The following is a 21,885-nucleotide window of genomic DNA, read 5'->3' on the forward strand; positions in this document are numbered from 1 at the left end:
AGGATAGCCCAGGAAGCCTGAAGGATTTTCTAGGAAAAAAAATCAAGAAATATGGCTGGGCTTTGCAGATTTTACATGATTGTATGCATGTTTCTGTACATATTCTTTTTTTTCTTCTATGTTTTTTTAGGCGTGGCAATTGCAAAAAAGCAAGCTTAGGATTGGTATGTGAGATAGGTCTCCGATGCCGCACATACTATGTGTTATGTGGCTCAGTGCTGAGCGTCTGGACAAAAGTGGAGGGTGTTCTGGCCTCTGTCAGTGGCACAAATGTGAAAATGCAGATAGTGCGGCTAAGAACAGAAGATGGACAACGGATTGTAGGTGAGCTTCATTTTTTCCTTTGGTTGTGGGGAAAGAATCCGCTCCTACCCATTATTACCACTATTCATTCTGACATCTGAGATTTGTTGCACATTTGTTTCACATCTGTTTTGAGCATAGATCAGACTTTTAACTTTACAAGCTTGTGAGCAGTTAAACCTGGTTTTTGGCTTCAAACTCCGGCTACCTCTTCCAGGTCCTGGAATTACAGGCAGGTGCCATAATAGCCAGTTATACTTAGCCTTGCAATGGACATGGTGATGGCAGTAGTTGCCCTACTATTGTCTCTGGTGCTGCTCTCAACTCCTCTTTACCTCTTACCCACTGCAGCTCGCTGCTCTGTGGATGACCTAACTCCTCTCTCTGGCTGAGGCTGTGCAGTCTCAGGCCACAGCACAAAGGAGAGCTTAGAGTCCTTCCGAATTAGAACAGCAGGCTAGCTCAGACCACCCTGTGGTCAACTCTAGATGTCCTACGATTGAGCTAGTTGTTAAACTATTCCTTCCTGACAACCTTCCTATGTATTCGGGAGATTGATAGGCCTGCTTGCCAACTAGTGAACTTTATTTGAACCCAGGTAATTGTGGTTGTAAAAATTTCATATAAACGAGTTTCCAGCTTCTAGCTTTTAAAAAAAAGAAAAGGGCATTTAGTTGCTATATTGAGTTCAGATCCGCCACAGGACAGAACTGAAATTCCTTTAGCTGGGACTTGTGCCTCCAATTGCTCTCATATTCTTTGTGTCTATCTCTACCTTTCCTGCTGTTTAAGATGTCCATTTCACCCTCTGTCTTTGAGTCATTTTTCACCTTATTGAGCCGCAGAGGGGCTGATGTCTGAGAGGTCTATGAAGCTAAATGGTGTACGTGGGAAAGTACTTTCTACACTGTTATTTTCATAAAACTGCTTTTGTTTCTCAGTTTCTCTCTTAACCCAGCTATCTCAGAAATAATTGAGACTCTTATATATATATTTTTAATAATAAGCTTCACAACATAATAACTGAGCAGTTATCACTCTGTTCTTAATTCTCTTTGCTAATCTGCTTTCCTCCCAGCTTACATCTCAGAGATACTTGGACTTTGTAGCTTTTGCTGCTCCAGCTTCTCTCCTGATGTTACCTGGACCTCTTGTGTGGCTGAATCCCCTCCTTCCTCCTTTAACTCCTTTTTGCCTATTCTCTTGATTAGATGTAAACTGCTTTATTGGCATATCAGGGGACAAGTGGGGAGCAGTGTTACACAACATTGAGATAGGAGATTCTCAGAATAGGGATTGTAACCAGATATGTGGGGTACAGAAATCAGCATTTGAATTACACAATAACCTTATGCCTACACTGCACACTGGGTTCCTTCATCAGGAGATGGGTTACATGGGGTGCGTGTGCTCATGTGCATGCCTGTGCACATGCTTGCTGAGGCGTCTGGGAACTTCCTAGGAACAGCTTAAGTCCATGCTGGCTGCCTCTCTGGTTTCTGGGGAGAGGTTGGTTTGCAGTCCTCTGTGAAGGTATGGTGTACGGTGGTTTCTGCTGGATGATAGTACTTCATAGATTCTCCTGCTAATTACAGGTTTGATCATTCCGGCAAATTGCGTGTCTCCTCTTGTAAATCTCCTGTCAACTTCAGACCAGTCTCAGCAGCTCGCAGTCCAACAAAAACAGCTGTGGCAGCAGCATCACCCGCAGAGCATCGCCAACTTGAGCAACGCATAAAGAGCAGCGGCTTCCACGCGGTGTTAAATGCTGTGAGAGCATACCACTTGCATAAAAATCAGGGACAGTTTCCAAAGAATTCTATTTTTTTTTTTCCAGTTGTGCTCTCTAGTTAATTTGGGGGGTTAAGGACAAACCTGGAATAGGCAGCAAGACTGACAGCGAACAGAGCAGAGGGGACACAAGTCTTTCCTCTTGCTTCCTTGTGGCTGGCAGTGTGCTTTTACTTTGGGTGAGCAGAGCGGATGTGTGTGTGTATGTGTCTGTCTGTGAGTTTGTTAAATGCTACAAGACCACAGTTGGTTAAAAATGCTTGGAACTTCCCAAACTGGCTTTACTTTTCCTTTCTACAGTGCTCAGGGTTAACACAGTACATCTTTGTCATTACTGTGGGAGTTCCCCGGATGCATGTGTTTCAAGTCTCTAAATACTGAATATATATATTGGTTTCTTTTCCAACCTAAACAATGTTTCCTACAGCATGAAGTGAAGGGTTGTGTGCCATGCATTCAGGTTCTTTTGTAGCTTTTGTTGATGGTGCATGTCTTTGAAAGCATGTATAATCAAGACTACCACAGAAGTCACATGGAGAGCAGCATTGGAGATGTGCAGCTTTGGGTGTTGCATTTAGTGTTGATACCCGGGTGTTGCTTCTTACCCTCAGCCCTGCCCACTCCTCCCTGTCCCAAGTTTCTTGTCAAAGTAGTAAGTACATAATTTTTTTATGATAAAATTCTTTAAAAGTTCTTTTTATGTGTTAATAGTATTCCTAATTTGTGCTGCAAAACTGGCTATGAGCCTTTTTCATAAGTTACATTTTCCACAACTTCAATATAGTTTTAGGAAGAAGTATGATTGCCTTCCATCTTGCATACACTCTTTTTTACTTCATTATCTGAATCTGCTTTGTCATTCAAACCGGAAACCGTACTTGAGTTGTAAACTAGACAGTGAGAAAACACTTGGCTTCTGCTGTATGTTGTTGTTGTTACTCAGTAACTTGAATATTGTTTAATGTGCTGTAAGACATTGTAGAGATTATTTCCAGCTGTTAAAAATGGTAATGTACAAATGTGAATAGACACTTATCTATAACATGGGTAAGTTTTGTTTCGCCTATAATAGATGTTTATAAAAAAAAAAAACAGTGAGGGGACAATTGGTCGTGTTTTTTTTTTTTTTCCTCCCAACCTCTTCTCCCCCATTTTTTCTACCCTTTTTTTTTTTTGCTTGCACAGGTTGCACTATTGAAAAATTGAGATTGTATAAATCTGGTTAAAAGCTACAAGATACCAAAATCTTGTAGATGTTGAATAAAAAAAAGTTATTATACTAACGAAGTGGACTCTTGTTTAGGCCCTCACTGGGGACTCCAGGCATAGGATAGCAGAGCTCTGTAAAACTTGGCGTGGCCTTAGCCTTCCAGGTAGCCTTAGAGTCTGACTGAGCACCCTCCTGAAGTCTGAGGCAATCTAAAGGACGGGGTAAATGATGGTACTTTTGAATGTTTTTCAAGTTGAATTGTTCTCTTTGTGACTTTCTAATCTTCTCAAAAAATTGGGTGAGGTGTGTATAGGGACAGAGACCTGATGGAGTGCTTGGGACTCTTATTCTCTCCAGTTTGTTTGGCTAAGTTTTTCGTAATATTGCTTTGGATTTATTTATTCTTAGTGCCTCAAAGAACAAATGGAGAATGGTTTCTGTTCTTGGGCACATTTTGCCCAGTGGATGCAACTGTTATCCTCATTCCATATATCTCAGGCAGTGATCTCATGAGCATCAAGCAGTAGTTCCCCTTCATGATCTAGAACCGGCTGACCACTGAGAGTAGAATTGTGTCCCCCTTTACAGAACCTCTGAGCTTTTAGTTTTTGAACTGGGGGAGCATTCCACTTCCTTTGGCGTGTTAAGGTTAAAGACTGAAGAAGGGCTGCTTGACTTAACTTGCTTTCTCTGTGAGACCAAATCACAGGGGATAAGAAAGATGCTGTGTCCTAGGCTGTGGATGCCAGCCCCCTTGTTGTGTGTGTGGATGTCTGATTTGGCACATCCTGGTTTATATGGTGCTTTCAAAGCAGCACCTGCAGGATTTCTCTAGCCTGTGCATACTGCACACTTCACCCAGGTCCATGAGGCTGTGACACTTGTTCCTGGAGCAAAATCTGTGTGTGTTCTCTTCATCATAGAACACCTCTTTGCATTTCTGTTGTTCAATAAGGAAAAGACCACAGATTTTAGGCATCCAAAAGCCCTTTTAAAGCAGACTTCAAAAGGCAAGTAGTGTGGCAGAACAGAAGCTGGTTAACCTTTGCCTCCTGTGGTGTGTTTGACACCTGGGATTGGTGCCCAGCCCCTGTGGAGGGTAGAATGTACTAACTGCACTCTGCCCCTACAGGAAAGCTCCAGTATTCAAGGATTTCTTGTTTCAAAATCCAAGTCTTCTCAGCCACTGTCAGGTAAAGTAGGTTTCTGCAGGGTCTAAATGCCATGTCTGCACCAGGGCCTCACTTTACCCACTATAAGTCAGCTGGCCTTTGAGATGCCTTTTCTCCCATGTGAGCAATACAGACAGCTCTGAGCAGCAGACCCAATTGTTGGTCCCGTCAGTGTTTTCAGAGTTTACAGTCCATTGTGCTGAAAATCACTCATAGGTCCCATGCTGCTCAGATGCTTGCTAGGGAGGTCACGTTTCCCTCCCCTAGCAAGTTCTGTGCTGCAGGCTCATCCTCTCTGTGGTCCAGCCAGAAAACTGTCAGTGGTGCTGTCAGTAAAGTAGTAAAATTATTTTGTAAATGTGAGTTAGTCAAAAAGCTAGACGGGTTAAGCAGTTTTCTCCTTTTGCTACTAAATTGCGTATGTGCTTTCGGTGTCTTCTTTTTCTGTGTGTAGAGATTAGTAAGAACTTGTATCCAAAGCACTGTAGTAGCTATAGGTGTGTACATACGTGTATTTATTCTTACTCTGCACTTAAGAAACCTTTTTGAGTTGCAACAAGAAACCTTGTAATTTGCTCTTGTCTATGGAGAGAAAAGTTCTAGATTACCAAACTCCAGAAAAATTAAACATTTTAGAGCCATGGTTTTGGCTGTAGCCTCTGGGGCATTTATTTGCTGGTCGGTCTCTTTGCTGTGTTATTAAAACAACTTCTGAGAAACCAGAGAAGGGGAATGAGGACACACCGGTTATAGTTTTGTCATGTGAGCCTTCTCATCCTGTCATCTACTTCCCATATTAGCATGAGGGCCACTCTGGCTTGCTTTTGAGAGCCAGTGGAGAGGTTCTCGTCCTGTGAGACACTACCCAGGAATGTGGACCTTTGTGGGCTCTGGCACTTCCTAGGAATAATGTTCCAGAAAAGCTGCTGTTGGGCCAGGGTCCACATACTAAATTTTTAGTTAGTTGAGGCATCCCCATGGGAAAAGGAACTTTTGTGATGGTATGCTTGCTAAGGGTCCTTTCTGTGTGGGTGACTCTGGTGAATACACACACACACCACACAGGTGCTTTGCACTCTAGTGCTGAAATAACAAGCATTCCATGTCATGGCTGTAGCTGAACAGCCAAAAACCATTTGCAAGAAAATCCCTCACGAGGCTAGCCATCTAAATCAAATGAGTCCTGTAAGTAAAAGGAACATGGAGATGCAACTAGGTGGCAGTTTGTTCTGAGTGCCCACCCTCTATTCTATGCTGTACTTACATATGTACATAGGAGTGTGTAAAGAAGTATTAAGTTCTACATTTCAAGTGTAAATCTTGTAAATTGGGGCCCCATTCACTTGTTCTCATCCTTTCCCTTCTATTTATTCTCTTCTGGACTCTCACATGGGGCGTCTTAGTATACTTTTTTTTCCACTGCTTACCTGAGTCAGTAGTTTTGTATGTAAGAGTTCACCTTTGCCTCAGGAGGAGGAGTCTTGTTGCCCACATCTCCAGCACACCTTGCTGTGCTGTCTTGGGATTGGGATGTACCTGAGCGACACTCCTGATCCTGTCACCATGTGACTGGTTATGTTCAGCTTTGTCCTCTGGAAGCTGTAGTGAGCCTGATGCTTTAATAGTTGAGAAAAGGAAAGAAAGTAAAGCAAATGCCTCCCTAGACTTCTCTTAAGCTCCTCTAACATCTTCGTCTTCAGTCAGCCAAGATGCAGCTCCTCAGGAGCCTGAACTCACTTAGCCTTCTTCAGTTGAGACCTGCTCCTACTGTCTGCCTTGCATGTAGACAGTGCCTTGTGGCCTGGCTGCATGCTCCCTGTGTATAAGAAGTTGGATTTCTTTGACCCCATAGGTGATGATCAGAGATTGACTTTACAACAAGCATCGGTAATTGTTTTTTATACAATTGGTCAAATATTTCTAGCAGGCAGGAGATAAGCAAGGAATACAACAGGTGACCTTAGGGAACAGTTGTTCATTGGATGACAACAGTCCTACTTTGGAATTTGTAGTTAGCACAACCTTCAGCACACTAGGCAGGTTCAGTGCTGGTGTCTCACTCTTGGTTGGATGAGCTGCAGGCAGGGCTGCTGAGCTCTGGGGGATTGGTGTTGGGGCTGACAGCCCAGCAGGGCAGTGGAGATGGTGCTGACCCTCGCCTGGAGCACAGGACTGGGGTTTATTTACAGGCACACTCAAACAATGTCCCTGTAATTCTCAGGAAAGATTTCAGTGAGCATTTAGCTTTGATAGACTTGATGACACTTTGAAAGTTGTCTACATTTGGCCGAGTCTTTGGAACTTAGTTGTTATGAATGAGGGTCTGTCACAGATGGATTGCTCCAGCAGAAATTCCCTCCTCACTCCATCTCCCTTCCTCTGGTGCCTGAGATATAATTGACCTGTGCAGCAGCCACCTGCAGGGATGTGGCAGGGCAGCAACAGGGCAGTTAACCGTGAGATACACCCATTTAGAGTGCAGAGCTAGAGGAGGTAGAGGCTACTTTTGTTCTTTGCACTTCAGGCTTCCTCAGGGCCGAGTCAGCATGCTGGTCTTGTGGGGAGGTTTAGTCTGGCCTTTCTGATTGTGGCCTCTAATCCAGATCCCACTGGGGGCCTTATGAGCCCATGCAGGTAGATGCAGAGGACCTCGATGCTGTTGCAGTGGCTGTGGCACTGAAGAGGCTAAAGAAGCTTGAGCCACTCCTGGCTCTGATTTGTGGGACTGAGGGAGCTTGTTTGCTTGGTTTTTGTTCTGTTTTGTTTGTTTGTTTGTTTGTTTTCTAACGTAGCACAAATACAGCCTCACCACTAACGAAATCACCCTGTTCATAGTTTTGCTGAATTTGCAAACTACTCTTAGTGCTCTTCACTAACCACTCCTATCATCAACTGTGATGGGTGGGAGAGGTGCACTGTGTCTCTGCAATAAAACTTGTGCCAGGTTCTACCTCCTTGCGCAAAGGGTATTTTCTACGTAGGCGCCGGTCTTCCTTCTTGATCTGACACGGTGCATCTGGAGACATCTGAAGGAGTCCAAAGACCTTTTGAAACAAAGTCACATGTGAACTCTAGGGTGGTTTCTGTTTTCTTCAGTTCCCTTTTGTATTGCTGCTCTGCACAGAATTGTCCTTCTGAACGAAGGGTACACACTGTTCCCATGATGCCACATTGCTGCCTTCAGCCTCTCCTGGGAACCTGCTCCCGAGTGTCCAGAACTGAGTGCTGCCATCATATTGATATGTAACTTTCAAGTTCAGTCTCATGCAATACAAGTGTGTCAGCTTCACTGAGCAGGATTCATGTGCCCTCAAGTAGAAACGCTTGATCCTCACACAGAAAGTACTCTGTATTTAGGTTTTTGTTGTGGTTTGTTTTTTCATTTTTGTTTGGATTTTGTTTCTGTTTTTGTAAAATTCTTAAATAAAATTAAAGAATTAAATACAGTTTTCATTGTGTTGTGGTCTGGATTTGGAACACCTGGTGTGTCATTAACCTTGCTCACCTTAAAGGCTATGGTCCCTTGGCAAGGTTGAAGTTTTTACGTTTGCACTTTGTCTAAAATGGGTTCTAGAGGGCCGGGTTGCTGTAGCCTGGTAAAAGAATACTTGCCTAGTCTGTTCATGAAAACGCTATATTGTAGGGGGTGGTTCTCGCAGGTTGTCTTTTGACCTCAGAATATGTAGTAGACCAAAAATAAAAATAAAAAAAGCAAAATGGATGTAAAAATGTTGATGTGCCTATGTGCCAGCATTACTTAATTCTGCTGATCTGGGCAGTGTCTTGACATTGGCTACAAAGGCACAGGTGGGATAGCAGCCAGGGAATTGGGAATGGCCAGAGGATGCACCACAGGAATGAGAGTGCCTGTTCTCATGTGGCCCATGGGTCCCTTGTGCTCTATGCATGTGTGTGTATCTGTATGTTAGCCATCTCAGCATATTTTTGTTTGTCTGTTTGAGAAAGGGGTTCTCTGTGTAGCCTTGGCTGTCTTGACTTGTAGACCAGGCTGGCCCTGAACTCACAGATGGTCTGACTGCTGGATTACAGGAATGAGCCACCATACCCCGCTCACATAGCATCCCTATGAAGGATAAGCAGCACCTCAGCTTACAGATGAGGCAGGCACAGAGGTCAGAGACCTACAAGGTTCAGTGCACTTCAGTCAGATGTGCGGAGGTCAGGAATGAGTTCCACCATTCACTACCTCTGGCAAGGGCAAAAGGAGAAGAAACTTAGAGCCAAGAGGAACTTCATCTGTCACGTACCACAGCATTAACTGAACAAGGTAAAAGGAATATTAAAATTTTCACTCAAAACTTGACTAAATAATACTATCAGTTTGAAGACAGGAAGGAAAGTTTGATTTAAGATTGTTTTACATTTTGCATGTATTTATGTGTGTGTAGTTGAGAAGATCTGTGTGGGAGTTGTTTCCAAGGTAACTTAAGAGGCTGCCTTGGTTGCCCATACCTTCCCCAGAAGCAGGCAGAGCTCAGTGACTTTTAGGCCAGCCTGTTCTGCATAGCTAGTTCCAAGCCACTAAGGCCTACTAGTAAGACCCTGTCTGCTCTTAGTAAAGCCGTATGCCAGAAGTATTCAAAATATTGCCCTCTGGTCTTCATGTATGGGCTATTCTATGTACATGGCCAATCAATAAATTAATATAATTTATTTTATTTTTTTGTGGACCAGGCTGGTCTCAAACTCACAGAGATCTGCCTGCCTCTGCCTCCTGAATGCTGGGATTAAAGGTGTGTGCTACCACCACCTGACTAAGAAATTATTTTTCAAATGTGGCTAATAGACTTGTTACCTTAATTCATGCCAAAAAGGTAGGAGGAATAGCTGTCCCAGGATTTCTGCCTCTCAGCCCGGTTTCGTGCTTTGCTTGGGAAAGCAAACTGTTCCATTCTCTCTCCCTCCCTCTCTCTCTCTCTCTCTCTCTCTTTCTCTCTCTCTCTCTCTCTCTCTCTCTCTCTCTCCTGTGCTTCACTAGTAATTTGAGTGTCACTGTTTATCAAAAGCTACCCACCCCACATTTGGGTAAATGACAGGAGTTCTACTGATTCCCCGATGCCCTCTTCTAAGCAGCTGCAGAGATTGACAGCTTGCTTGTGTGGGGGTTTTTCAAATACTAATAAAATGGTGTGAGTCCCAGCACGTAGGAGGCCAAAGCCAGGAGGATCTATAGTTGGAGTTCAGCCCAGGCTACATAGTAAATTCAAAGTTAGCCTGGTCTACATAAGAAGCCCTCTCTTTCAATGTCAAGGACAGGCAGAGCTACACAGAGAAAACAACCTGTGTAGAGTGCTTGCTTAGCGAATTTGAGGGCCTGTCTTCAGCCCCTAGCTCCACCAAAAAGATCTGTACTGGTAGTAGCTGAACTTGAGTTAAAACACACTAGCCCAGTCTCCATGTAGAACTTGCTCCCTCTGTGAGTTTTCTTCAGCTTATTTACTTTGACCTTGTTTTTTGACCAGCGTTTTCTATGTCCCCACATCCACTTTCAGACTCACCCTGGGTACCCTGGCTCTGGTGATTTTTAGTGATAGTGGCCAACCTGGGGATTGTACAATGTTGAGCAGCATGCCTGGCCTGTACTTGCCATATCCCAGGAGGGACACACTTCTGCAGCCCCAGTTGTGAAGCCAGAGTATCTATAGACACTGCCAGATGTCCTCTGCGGGACAAGATCACCCTTGCTCATGAACCACTGCCCAGGACAAATTAGCTATGAAGAAGCAAGAATGTGTGCTTGTGGTGTGTCTGCAAGCACTTGTGGGTGTGCATTTGAGGAGGGCAAGACTCCTCAACAAAGGGCACCACCCCTGAGAGACAAAATAAAACATGTTACATGTTACACTGCTTAGGGTTGGAATATGTACAATACAATTTCCATAAGTATGAATATTTATCAGCTAGTCATTTGAGAGCATGATGTAAAGAAGCCATCTGTGGAGGCCTTTATGGAGAGAAAAGCTAAAAGAAATGTGCAAAATACTTATTTTTAGAGTTCAGTTCTCTGAAAGCTGCCCACTCTGGATGGTGAGTACTCTCTGGGTTAAGACAAGAGCCCACTGTTGGCCCCAGAATGGCTACTCTTTCAGAGGTCCCGAATTGTGTTCCCAGTACCCACATCTGGTGGTTCACAACTGCTTTTCAACTCTGGTTTCTGGGCATCAAATGCCTCTGACCTCTCAGAAGCTGTACTGATGTGCACGTACACCCAGACAGACATCATATACTTAATCACAAATAAGTCTGTAAGCCAGGGCTGGAGAGATGGTTCTATGGTTAAGAGCGCTGTCTATGCTTCCATAGGTCCTGAGTTGGATTCCCAGCAACCACATGGCGGCTCACGTCTATACTGGGATCTCTTGCCCTCTTCTGGCATGTAGTTATCCACAGAGATAGAGCACTCATGTGTAAAATAAGTAAAATCTTTAAAAAAAAAATCCTTAAGAAGAGGGAGAGGCCAGTCTGCAGTCACCTTTGGGGATGTGCTCTGCCTGGTGATCCAGAGACCTTGAAGTAGGCCCTACCTGGTACACCTTCAGTTACCCCTTTCTCCCATGAGCCCACTTTTTTAACCCTGTGCTGTCCGGCCCCATGGAGCTGACTGTTGGCTTGTGCTAAGAATGGTTCCAAACAATAGGAAGGCATTTCTGTGTTGTTTTATTCAAAGGAAACTTAGTTTTGTTTTTAACCTTGAATAACATATCAATAGGTGTCTAAGCGCATGTAAGTGTAGTACCCACCGAGGTCAGGGCGTTCGGTTGGTCCCCTGGATCTGGAACTACAGATCTCAAGCTTTGTGAGCTGGGTGCTGGGAACTCAACTTAGGTCTTCTGGAAGAGCAGGACATACTTTTAATCACTGACCGTCTCTCCAGTTCCAAGGTTGAAGTTGTCATTGAAGGAAAAGGGGTGGAGCAGCTGAGTATGTCTGGTTTGGATCCTTAGGAGCTCATGAGGCCTCAACTCTATATAAGAACTGCTGGTAACTAAGGAACACGAAGAGTGGGAGAAATAACCTTCCCCAGGGAAGAATATCCAATTCATTATGGCGTGGAGGCACACCTGGGTGCTGGAAGAGGCGAGGCAGGCCCCGGAGTGCAAGCAGCAGCCTGAGCCTCCTGAGAGCCTTTTTTTTTTCTCTCTCTCTCTCTCTAGCCTCCACACTGTAAAATAACTTGGTTTGGTTGGTTTTTCAAAAAAGGGTCTCTCTGTAGCTCTGGCTGTCCTGGAACCCACTCTGTAGACCAGGCTGGCCTTAAATTTAGAGATCCACCTGCCTCTGCCTCCAGAGTGAAGTGATTAAAGGTGTGCACTGCTGCCGCCACCACCATCTTGTGGTTAAGCCTTGACAACCTTAAGAAATGACTCCATCCTTCAAGGGCATCAATGTCTCACTGGGTGCAGGAGCTTGCCACCAAACCCGAGAATCTGGGTTCATTTCTGGAGCTGACTCCTGCAAGGCAACCCCTCACATACACACAATGAATAAATACGAACCCATCATTTGGGCTTAGTGGCACCTACCTCCCCTAATCTGAGTTGAAGGCCAGTCTGGTCTGTATAGTGAGTTCCAGGTCAGCTAGGACTACGTAGTAACTGTCTAAGTTAAAAAGGAAAACCAGTGCTCACTTCGGCAGCACATATACTAAAATTGGAACGATACAGAGAAGATTAGCATGGCCCCTGCGCAAGGATGACACGCAAATTCGTGAAGCGTTCCATATTTTTTCTTATGGGGGGATGCAGAATGAATAATGTGTTATTGATGAAAAATTTAAGAAAAAAGGGAAAAAAATAATTTAAGAACCTTAAATGACTTTCAAAATTGGAGGAAAACATGGAGTTAGTCAATTGGCATGGAGCGCGTCTCGCCCCTGGGGGCAATGGTCTCCTGAACCTACTCAGACCTCAGACACCACCACTGCTAGTTCTAGAACTGACGCAGGATGTTCCAACGAGGGGTTAAGGCTTCTCATAATATTTCCTATAAGCCCACACCTGTTTGTCTATATCCCCCATTTTTATTATTAGCCAGATAGAGCCAAGTAATTGTGGTAATGATACTTGCTTTTTTGCCCAATGCTGGAATGCTAGTAAATTTAGGTATGCCCTGGTTACTCGCATGCCTCACTGGGTGCCTGTGCCCATTGATGCCCCTCACGCTATGACTCTCTTCAGACAGAAAAGGGATCTTGGAACTACAGCCACCATTGTTACTACCATCTCATTGACGGCTGTTGGAGCTACCACCAGGGCATCAGCCATGAGTCATACTGGGCAGACTGCTCAGACCCTGAATAATCAGTTAGCCAATGTAGCTCATGCCTTAGTTGTACATAAAGGAATTAATGCTCAACTAAAAGGAAGCTTGATGGTGTTCAATCAGAGGATTGACCTCTTGCAGGAGCAAATTGATACCCTATGGCAAATCGCTCAACCTGGCTGTCAATGAAAGTATGCTGGACTTTGTGTCACTAGCATACAACATGAGAATTTTTCCTGTGCTGCAAATCTGTCTAAACAATTGTCGAGCTATATTTTAGGTAATTGGACTGGAGAATTCGATACTACGATGGAGCAGCTGAGAGTGGTCATTGTCACAGTAAATTCTACCGGAGTGGACGCAGGACTAGCCACAGGATTATCAACATGGATTGCTGCAGCCATGAATCATCTGAAGGAATGGGCGGGCATGGGAGTGTTAGCAGGCCTTCTGGTGTTGGTCTCCTTGGTTTGCCTGTGGTATATATGCAAGATTAGAGTCTCACAACAGTGTGATGCAGCCATGATCATTCAGGCCTTTACAGCCATTGAAGCAGGACATTCTCCCCAAGCATGGTTGGATACCATAAAAAGCTAAAATGATACGCTCAGGATGCGAGGCTAAGCACTGCACTCAGGGTCAGCCGCTTTGGACCCAAAGGAGAGCATGTCTGATTGCATGCGGGTTGATGCCCCAGGTCCCGCCTCTGAGAAAAAGGTATCGGACGGGTCTGATGCTCTTTGGGTGGATGACACCTAAATGAACATCTGTACAAAGTCCCAATTTATTTCTAATATCAGAGATCAGACCTCTACTCTTGCCTGATGCGTCTAAAACAAAAAGGGGGAACTGTAGAGAGCTGCGGAATGCTATGCCTTAAAGATGGAGCTGGTTTCCGCCTTCCACCTTCCCAATGGTGAGTGCTCTCTGTCATTAACAATTCCACATTTGGCTAAGGCTGAGGATCTGGCTTGCTTCCATGTATGTGGACCTATCTGCATTGCCCCCGTGGCACGCCTGGGTTGGCTACCCAGAGGCTATTTAAGCTGTGGGCTGGCTTTCCCCGGGGTTTGAGGATTGTTCAATGTTCCTGAATAAACTGCATTGAAAAAAAAAAAAAGGAAAACCAAACAACCTCCCTGCTTTCTGGAGGGTAGCAGCAAGCTCAGAAGAACCACCCTAAAGAGGGCTTTTACAGATCCAGAGCCCCCTCTCCCCCAACACAGGGTCACACTACATAAGCACTATGTGGGCTGGAGAGATGGCTTAGAGGTTAAGAACGCTGCTTGCTCTTCCAGAGGTCATGAATTCAATTCCCAGCAACCACATCTATCTCACAACCATCTATAATGAGATCTGGTGCTCTCTATGTAACTGGCCTAGAACTAACCCTGTAGACCAGGCCGGAGCTCACAGAATGCTTCTGCCTCCTGAGTGCTGTGGTTAGAGGTGTGTGCCACCACTACCACCGCTGCGACTCACAACTCCTCATTTGTTGTACTAGAGAAGGAACCCCCAGCCTCTGTCATTGTCACCTTACTTGAAGAAGCCAGAACTTCATAGTGTAATTAGGGATCTGATTATGGCATCTTCCTGGGTTAGGATGGCCTCAAATTCAGTGGCAAATGATCGTATAGGAAGAGGGAAAAAGGCCAAAGTTGAAATCAGTGGCACGTTCATAAGCCAAGAACATCTGTGAGCAACCAGAAGTTGAAGGAAGCAGAGGTTCTCCCCAGAAGCCTGAATGAAATGCATATCCTGCCAACCCCTGAGTCCGAGTTCCAAAGCTGTAGGAAAATACTAGTTACCAAGGCAGTACTAACGATAGGATAGTCCTGATACTGTCCTTTCATTCAGGTGTAGGCACATCTGAAATGGAAGCCTTGTAACAAGGAAGGAGGGAACGAGGGACTAGGCAGACCACTCAGCAGTTAAAGGCGTGTTTTGCTCTTCCAGAGGACCCAAGTTCGATTCCCAGTAACCAACTCAGGTCGCAAACGACCTGTAACTCCAGTGTCAGGGGATCTGATGCCTCTGGCCTCTGTGGGCATGGGCATCTGTCTGCATTCACCTCATACACAGTCTGTTGGAGGCTGGTCTGATGCACGAGGAATCACAGGAAGGAAGGAGGATACCACAGTGGCTGAGTGTGGAGAAAACCATGAGTGAGAAGAAGGACTCCAATAATGGTGTGAAAAGGCTGAGGTAAGAAACATAAGCAAAGTAAATAAATTGTAATAAAGAAATATAGAAATAAAAAAAAAAAAAACCCACAAGCAAGTACCACGGGATTATGGATGGAAGGTAATCCAAATAGGAAGGATTAAGGCGGATGGCATTGGATGAGGTCTGGGAGATGGATGGTGAGGATATTGAGAAAGTGAAATATTTGCTTGGCCCAAGCCAAATAAGGCAATTATGAAATATAACAGGTTTCTGTGTCTTATTATTTGTGATAGCAGGTTAAATAATAGCCACGATAATCATATTTTACATTTACATCAACAACACTCCCACACAGACAGGCGCAAGTGATTTTAAAAATAAAAAAAAAAAAAAAAAGGAGGGAACTAGTGTCCCCACACAGGTGTCCCGCTCACGCCTGGTCTGGGAGCACATGCGAGCTGATTATGGGATATGTTGTGCTCTGAGCCCAGCGTGTATGGGTATCCCACAGAAAAGCCTATTTTATAAACTAATGGTAATATTTCCCAAAAGAACTAAGGACCACCAAAATAGCTAGCTGGCAAAGGCACTGGCCATGCAGACTAGGCTAACAACTTGAGTCCAGTTTCCAGAACCTGGACGAAAATTTGTGGTAGCTCCAGTTTGTAGTTCTAGCCGTCCTAGACTCGGAGGCAGAGAAAGGAGAACTGATCCTAACCTCATGGGCCTCCGCATGAGTACTGTGGCACCCATGCTCACACGCCATCAATAAATACAGAAAAGGCAGAGAGCTGTGAAAGTAGCTTGTGGTTAAGGTTACTTTGAGCTATTCCAGAGGACCTGAGTTTTATTTCAAGCACCCAAGTCAAGGGCTCACAGATGCCTGTCACTTAAGTTCCAGGTGATCTGTTGCCCTTTCCTGGCCTCTAGAAGTACCTTCATCTATGCACATATTTTCCCTAACCCCACACAGATACACACATAAGAATAATTTTTGGGGCTGGGCTTGGTGGCACACGCCTTTAATCCCAGCACTCAGGAGGCGGAGGCAGGTGGATCTCTATGAGTTGGACACCAGCCTGATCTACAAAGCGAGTCTAGGACAGCCAGGGCTACACAGAGAAACCCTGTCTCAAAAAACAAACGAATGAATGAATGAATGAATGAATGAATGAATGAATGAAATTTTTTAAATAGGTGGAAGGTAAGAATCCACAGATGCCAGAACACCAACACACAGGGAAGCAGAGGCAACCGGATCTGTGAGTTCCAGGGCAGGTTGGTCTATAAAGCAAGTCCGGGACAGCCAAGGCTACACAGCAAAACAACAACAACAAACAAAACAGGTATGCTGTGGCGTACAGATGTATGTTCTCACTTTAAAAAAGTAAAAACTAAGCCAGGATTGGTGACTCTGCACTTGGGAGGCAGAAGCAGATGAATCTTTGTGAGTTTAAGACCAGCCTGGTCTAAAAGCAAGTCCAGAGCAGTCAAGGCTTGATGCACAGAGAAAGCCTGTTCAAAAAAAAAAAAAAAAACATCAACAAAACCTATTCTCACAGGACATAATCTTATACATAGGATATCCCAAAGAGTCTACCTATATGCTATTAGAGCTAATAAGTTGGTTCGGGAAAGTTGAAGCATGTAAGATCAGCACATGAAAACTGGTTGGATTTTTTTTTTTTTAATTACTGGTTGTATTTCTATGCACCAGAAATTAATAGTGCAGGACAGGCAAGATGGCTTACAAGGGTGGAGTGAGTTCTTATGAAGACTAATTAACTCTCACCTAATTACCATTATCTATCTTTTTGGTTCAGTACTGGAACCAGGGAGAGAACCAGTTCTATGACACTGCCCTCTGCCCTCTGCCCTCTGCCCTCTGCCCTCTGCCCTCTGTACCTGTGCTGCTGCCCACACACATGATGATACATTTCTTAGAAATTTAAACATAAAGGGCTGGAGAGATGGCTCAGAGGGTAAGAGCACTGGCTGCTCTTCCAGAGGTCCTGAGTTCAATTCCCAGCAACCACATGGCGGCTCACAGCCATCTAAAATAAAAATCTGGTGCCCTCTGCTGGCGCGCAGGTGTACGTGCAAACACACTGTGTACATAACAAATCTTTAAAAAAGCAAAGAAATTCAAACATAAAATAAGACAATTCCAGGGGTTAGAGCAACGCCTCAGTGGTTAAGGTCACTGCTCTTGCGAAGGACTAGGGTTCAGAAGGCAGCACTCAACTACCTGTAACTCCAGCTCCAGCTTCCTCATGCTCCTGCCCTCTTATGCCAATACCAAGGCTATATAGAGAAACCCTGTCTGGAAAAAAAAAAAAAGGCTGAAGAGGCTGGGTGGTGGTGGTACACACCTTTAATCCCAGCACTCAGGAGGCAGAGGCAGGTGGATCTCTGCGTCTCTGAGTTGGAGGTCAGCTTGGTCTACAAAGCAAGTCGAGGACAGCCAAGGCTACACAGAGAAACCCTGTCTTGAAAAATAAAAACATACCAAAACCCAACAATCAAACCAAAACAACAACAAAAAGATAGAAAAAATGAGGGGGCGGAACCACAGCAGACCTGGAGGCGTCGCTCAGAAGATCGAGTTTACTACCTTTCCTAGACCCAGCGTGGAACAAGGTCCTAAAACTCACAAGGCAACACAGGAAGTAGTGTAGAACAAGCCTGGGGTGGGGTATGGCTCATAGGATAGAGTTCTGGCCTAGGATGCAGGGGCCCCCCGGCTTGGCTCCTCATGACTTGGGTGTGCCGGCATTTCCCTGTACCTCCAGTATTTGCGGGTTATGGGCAGGAGCACCAGCCTGCTTGTGTTCAGCTACAGAGTGAGGTGGAGACCAGAGTAGCCTCCAGGAGACTCTGCCTTAGAAAACAAAAAGCCTTGGATGGTGGAAGGACTACCCCTCCAACACATCCTTGTGTGTGTGTGTGTTTTGAGACAGGGTCTTTCATTCTATGTTGTCCTAGAGCTTCTTTTTTATTTTTTTGACAGGGTTTCTCTATGTAGCCTTGGTTGTCCTGGGCTTGCTTTTTATAGACCAGGCTGGCCTCAAACTCATGGAGATCCATCTGCCTCTGCCTCTCTGAGTGCTGGGATTAAAGGCAAGTGCCACCATTTTTTTAAAAAATTATTTTTATTTTAAATTATTATTTTAAATTATGTTTATTGACTGAGAATGGCTGAGGCCAGTCTGGTTGTCTACACAGCAAACTTTGGGCCAGACAGGGATACATTGTGAGACCTTTTCTCACAACAAATATGATACAGGCCTGGAGAGATGGCTCAGAGGTTGGGGTATATGGCTGTTCTTCCAGAGGCCCTGGGTTCAATCCCCAGCTCTCATATGGCAACTTGAAGCAATGATTAACTCCAGTTCCAGGGGATCTGACACCCTCACACAGACACACATGCAGGCAAAACACCTACCAACGCACATAACATTAAAAGTAAACAAAACCCCCAAATGTTTTTTTTCTGTGATGTGTGTGTATCTGTCAGTTTGTATGTGCGCTGTGTGTATGCAGCTGCCTTTGGAGGCTAGAGGAGAGACCAGAGCTAAAAGAGCTGTGAGCTGGGTGATGTAGGTGCTGGGACCCACACTCAGGTCCTCTGCAAGGAGCCTGGTGCCTTCACCCCTCTGCCCTCTCTCCAGCCCCAGGCTCACGCTTGCTGATTTCAGATTGTAAAGTAAAGTTACAGAAACTGGAGGAGAGGGGTGCAAAGTGACAAACACATAGAACAGGGATGGAGAAAACCTCATACATGGGGATATATGTAATATACATAATATGTTTTTCTGTTTGTCTGATATTTTTTAAATTTCTTTTTTTTAATTAATTTATTTTTTTATGCGTATTGGTGTTTTGCCTGCTGTGGGAGGGTGTCAGCTCTTGGAGTTACAGGCAGTGAGCTGCCATGTTGGTGCTGGGAATTGAACCCAGGTCCACCTGGAAGGACAATCAGTGCTCTTAACCCCTGCGCCGTCTCTCCAGCCCCTGTTTGTCTGTTTTGAGACAGGGTTTCTCTGTGTGGCCCTGGCTGTCCTGGAATTCATTCTGTAAAGCAGGGTGGCCTCTAATTCACAGAGCTCCAATAGTCTCTGTCTCCCTAGTGCTGTGATTAAAGAAAGTATTTTTTTTTTTTCAAACAAATGCTACTGGAGCAGTGATATGAGCAAACAAAAAATAAATTCAAATTCCCCTTATATCAGACTGTGAAAAAGAGTGAAACATAGACCAATGACAGAAATGTAAGGTTACAACCTTGAGGCCTTTAAAAGAAGGACAGAATTCTTTGAGATTTTGGCTTGATAAACCAGAAGTATAAGTCATTAAAGGAAAAAATTAACTGAATTTATAAACACTTAAAACCCATCAAGAGCTGAAGAGGTTGCTGGGTGGGTACAGCACTGGCTGCTCTTGCAGAGGCCCTGAGTTTGGTTTTCGGGCCCATATGGTGGCTCAAACCATCTGTGACTCCAGTCCCTGGGGCTCTGACACTCCCCTTTTCACTTCCTCTGGTACCGTGGTAGACAGACATATATGCAGGCAACCTCCCACACACATGAAATATGATAAATAAATTTATGTTTTCCATTTTTCTTATTTATTTATTTTTTATGTGCATTGGTGTTCAGCCTGCTTGTCTATATGATGGTGCCAGATCTTCTGGAACTGGAATTACAGACAGTTGTGAGCTGCCATGTGGGTGCTGGGAATTGAACTTGGGTCCTCTGGAAGATCAGAGAGCGCTCTTAACCACTGAGCTATTTCTCCAGCCCCTGTTTTCCATTTTTCAAAAGAAACACAGGTTTCTCTATGTAGCCCTGGCTGTCCTGGACTCACTTTATAGACCAGGCTGGCCTCGAACTCACAAAGATCTGCCTTTCTCTGCCTCCTTGAGTGCTGGGATTATAGACATGCAGCACCACGCCCTGCTGATGAACAAATTTTTAAGAAATTATTTTTTTTAGACAAGTAGTTTGGGGGAACGTTCTGTGGATAAGGGTTCTCATAAGGGCCTGAGTTTGAATTTCCACCACCAGGTAAAAGCTAGGTATGTCTTGGCTCTCCAGCACCTGGGAGCAGAAACAGGTTGATCCCAGGAACTCGGCGGCTATATGGCTAAAAGGTGAGCTGAGTCAGAGACTCCTTTAAGGAATAAGCTGTGCAGTGATAAAGCAAGACTGCCACTGTACCCCGACGGTCTCTCTAGGTACGTGCACAGACATGCGCGTGTAAGCAGATGCATACATCATGTACACTCAGAAAACTTATGGGCCTAAGGATGGCTCAGGAGAGTGCTTGTCTGACATGGGTGATGCCCGGGTTCCATTCCCAGGACCACGTGCTGGGACACATCTGTAATCCCAGCACTCGGATGTATGCAGGAGGATCCCGATGTTCAGGGTCATTTTCAGTTCTACAAGTGAGCTTCAGGTCATCCTGGGATACACTACACCATGTCTCAGAATGAAAACAAGGAAACAAAGGGCAAAACTTGAGGTTGGGTGGTGTAGTTCAGTGTAGGAGCAGAGGTTAGGCATGTGTGAAGCTCTGGGTTCAATCCACACCACCAAAGGCAAACCATTTAAAAATCTTTGTGTATGTGAATGACGGGCGTGAGAGTAGGAATCTGAGCAGGGCGGTTGAAGCAGGAGGATTGCCTCAAGTTCCCGGCGAACATAAGCCAAACAACAACAACCCAGGTAAGCTATATTCGGTACTCCAGTCCATGCTGGCTGTTTCAACTACTTGGGAGTTCAAAACAGGAGGACCATCAGAGCGGAGAAATTTAAGACTAGCTCAGGCAACATAACAACAACAAAACAAACCCAGAAACAAAGCAGCTAGGCATTGTGGCACATGCCTTTAATGCTAGCACTCTGGAAGCAAAGGCTGGTGGATCTTTGTGAGTTCTAGGCCAGCACAGACCTGTATTTTTTTTTTTTTTTAAGCCAGGGATCTTACTGAAGAATATCTGTGTATTCATTCATTATGAATTGAAATTGTCCTGTTTTAGATCCAGTTGCTTTAAATGTATTACTAGAATTAATTTTATGCCACGTTCTGCTTTCAAAAATTGCCTAGTAAAGGATTTAAAATTATTTATGTGGCTCGCTTTATATTTTTATCAGCCATTGTAGAATGGGTAGCATTCAGTTCTTCATAGGATAAAAATGTCACCCACAAGCGTTTGTCAGACCAAGCCTTAGGTTGATGGCAGGGTGCTGGTGGAGCGGGGTTGAGGTCCTGACTGGGGAGTGGTGGTTCCCTCCCCTGCACTTTTAGTCCGAAAGGGAAGGGGGAGGGTAGAGATAAGACCCTGGTGGTGGCCCCCCCCCCTTTTTTTTTTATCTTGCGGAGAGGCTGACGCCGCCCTTGTCACTAGATTCACGGATGATGTCTAAATATGACTAATAAAAAAAAAAAAAAACTAACCTGCAAACCATGGCGATTAAAAACAACAGAAAAGGGTGGGCGTTTTATATAATTTGATGAGCATTACTATTCAGGCAGAACTCCAAAATATAGTACCTTCGAAAGGTTATTCATCAGATCCCAAATACGTTTGGTAATGACGTTTAAGTCAGTTCCTAGGATGGGCGGGGGCGTGTGCGGGGTGGGGTGCAGGAGGGTGGGGAGGAAAAACGGGGTCCAAAAAATAAAAAAATAAATAAATGGGAGTGTAAACTCTGGGTAGTCGAAACTTTGCCAAGTTCATTCTTGCATCCTTAGCATCTAGACCCGTGTCTGGCACACAGTAGGTGCTCCCTTGAAATATTCCAAAGAGTTGGCGTGGACGCTGTACACACGAGGGCGAATTTTCCGGAGGAGGCATCTCTCCTCCATCCAGCTTTTGTCAGTCTCAAAGGATTCTTAGGTTCCCAAAGGGTTAAAAAAAAAAAAAAGCCCACTTAATCCAGTCATAGACATGACATT

At 44.7% G+C, this 21,885-nt stretch overlaps 1 protein-coding gene and 1 non-coding gene across 4 annotated transcripts in view; both read left to right on the top strand.

Annotated features, from left to right (window-relative positions):
- The window catches only part of Sbno1 (strawberry notch homolog 1), a 60,255-nt gene extending 52,333 nt beyond the window's left edge, over positions 1 to 7,922 (top strand). For all 3 annotated transcript variants that reach the window (XM_060382348.1, XM_021644193.2, XM_021644194.2), the window contains exons 31-32: positions 131 to 324; positions 1,899 to 7,922. In XM_060382348.1, the coding sequence (XP_060238331.1) occupies positions 131 to 324; positions 1,899 to 2,041 (337 nt within the window). In that variant the 3' untranslated portion in view covers positions 2,042 to 7,922. The remainder of the gene's footprint in view (positions 1 to 130; positions 325 to 1,898) is intronic.
- Positions 7,923 to 12,117: 4,195 nt separating this feature from the next.
- Positions 12,118 to 12,224, top strand: LOC132653898 (U6 spliceosomal RNA). Its single transcript, XR_009591722.1, has one exon. It is a non-coding gene; the product is annotated as a U6 spliceosomal RNA (small nuclear RNA).
- The last annotated feature ends 9,661 nt before the right edge of the window (positions 12,225 to 21,885 follow it).

Source organism: Meriones unguiculatus, chromosome 4 (assembly GCF_030254825.1).
Source record: "Meriones unguiculatus strain TT.TT164.6M chromosome 4, Bangor_MerUng_6.1, whole genome shotgun sequence".
Taxonomy (NCBI): domain Eukaryota; kingdom Metazoa; phylum Chordata; class Mammalia; order Rodentia; family Muridae; genus Meriones; species Meriones unguiculatus.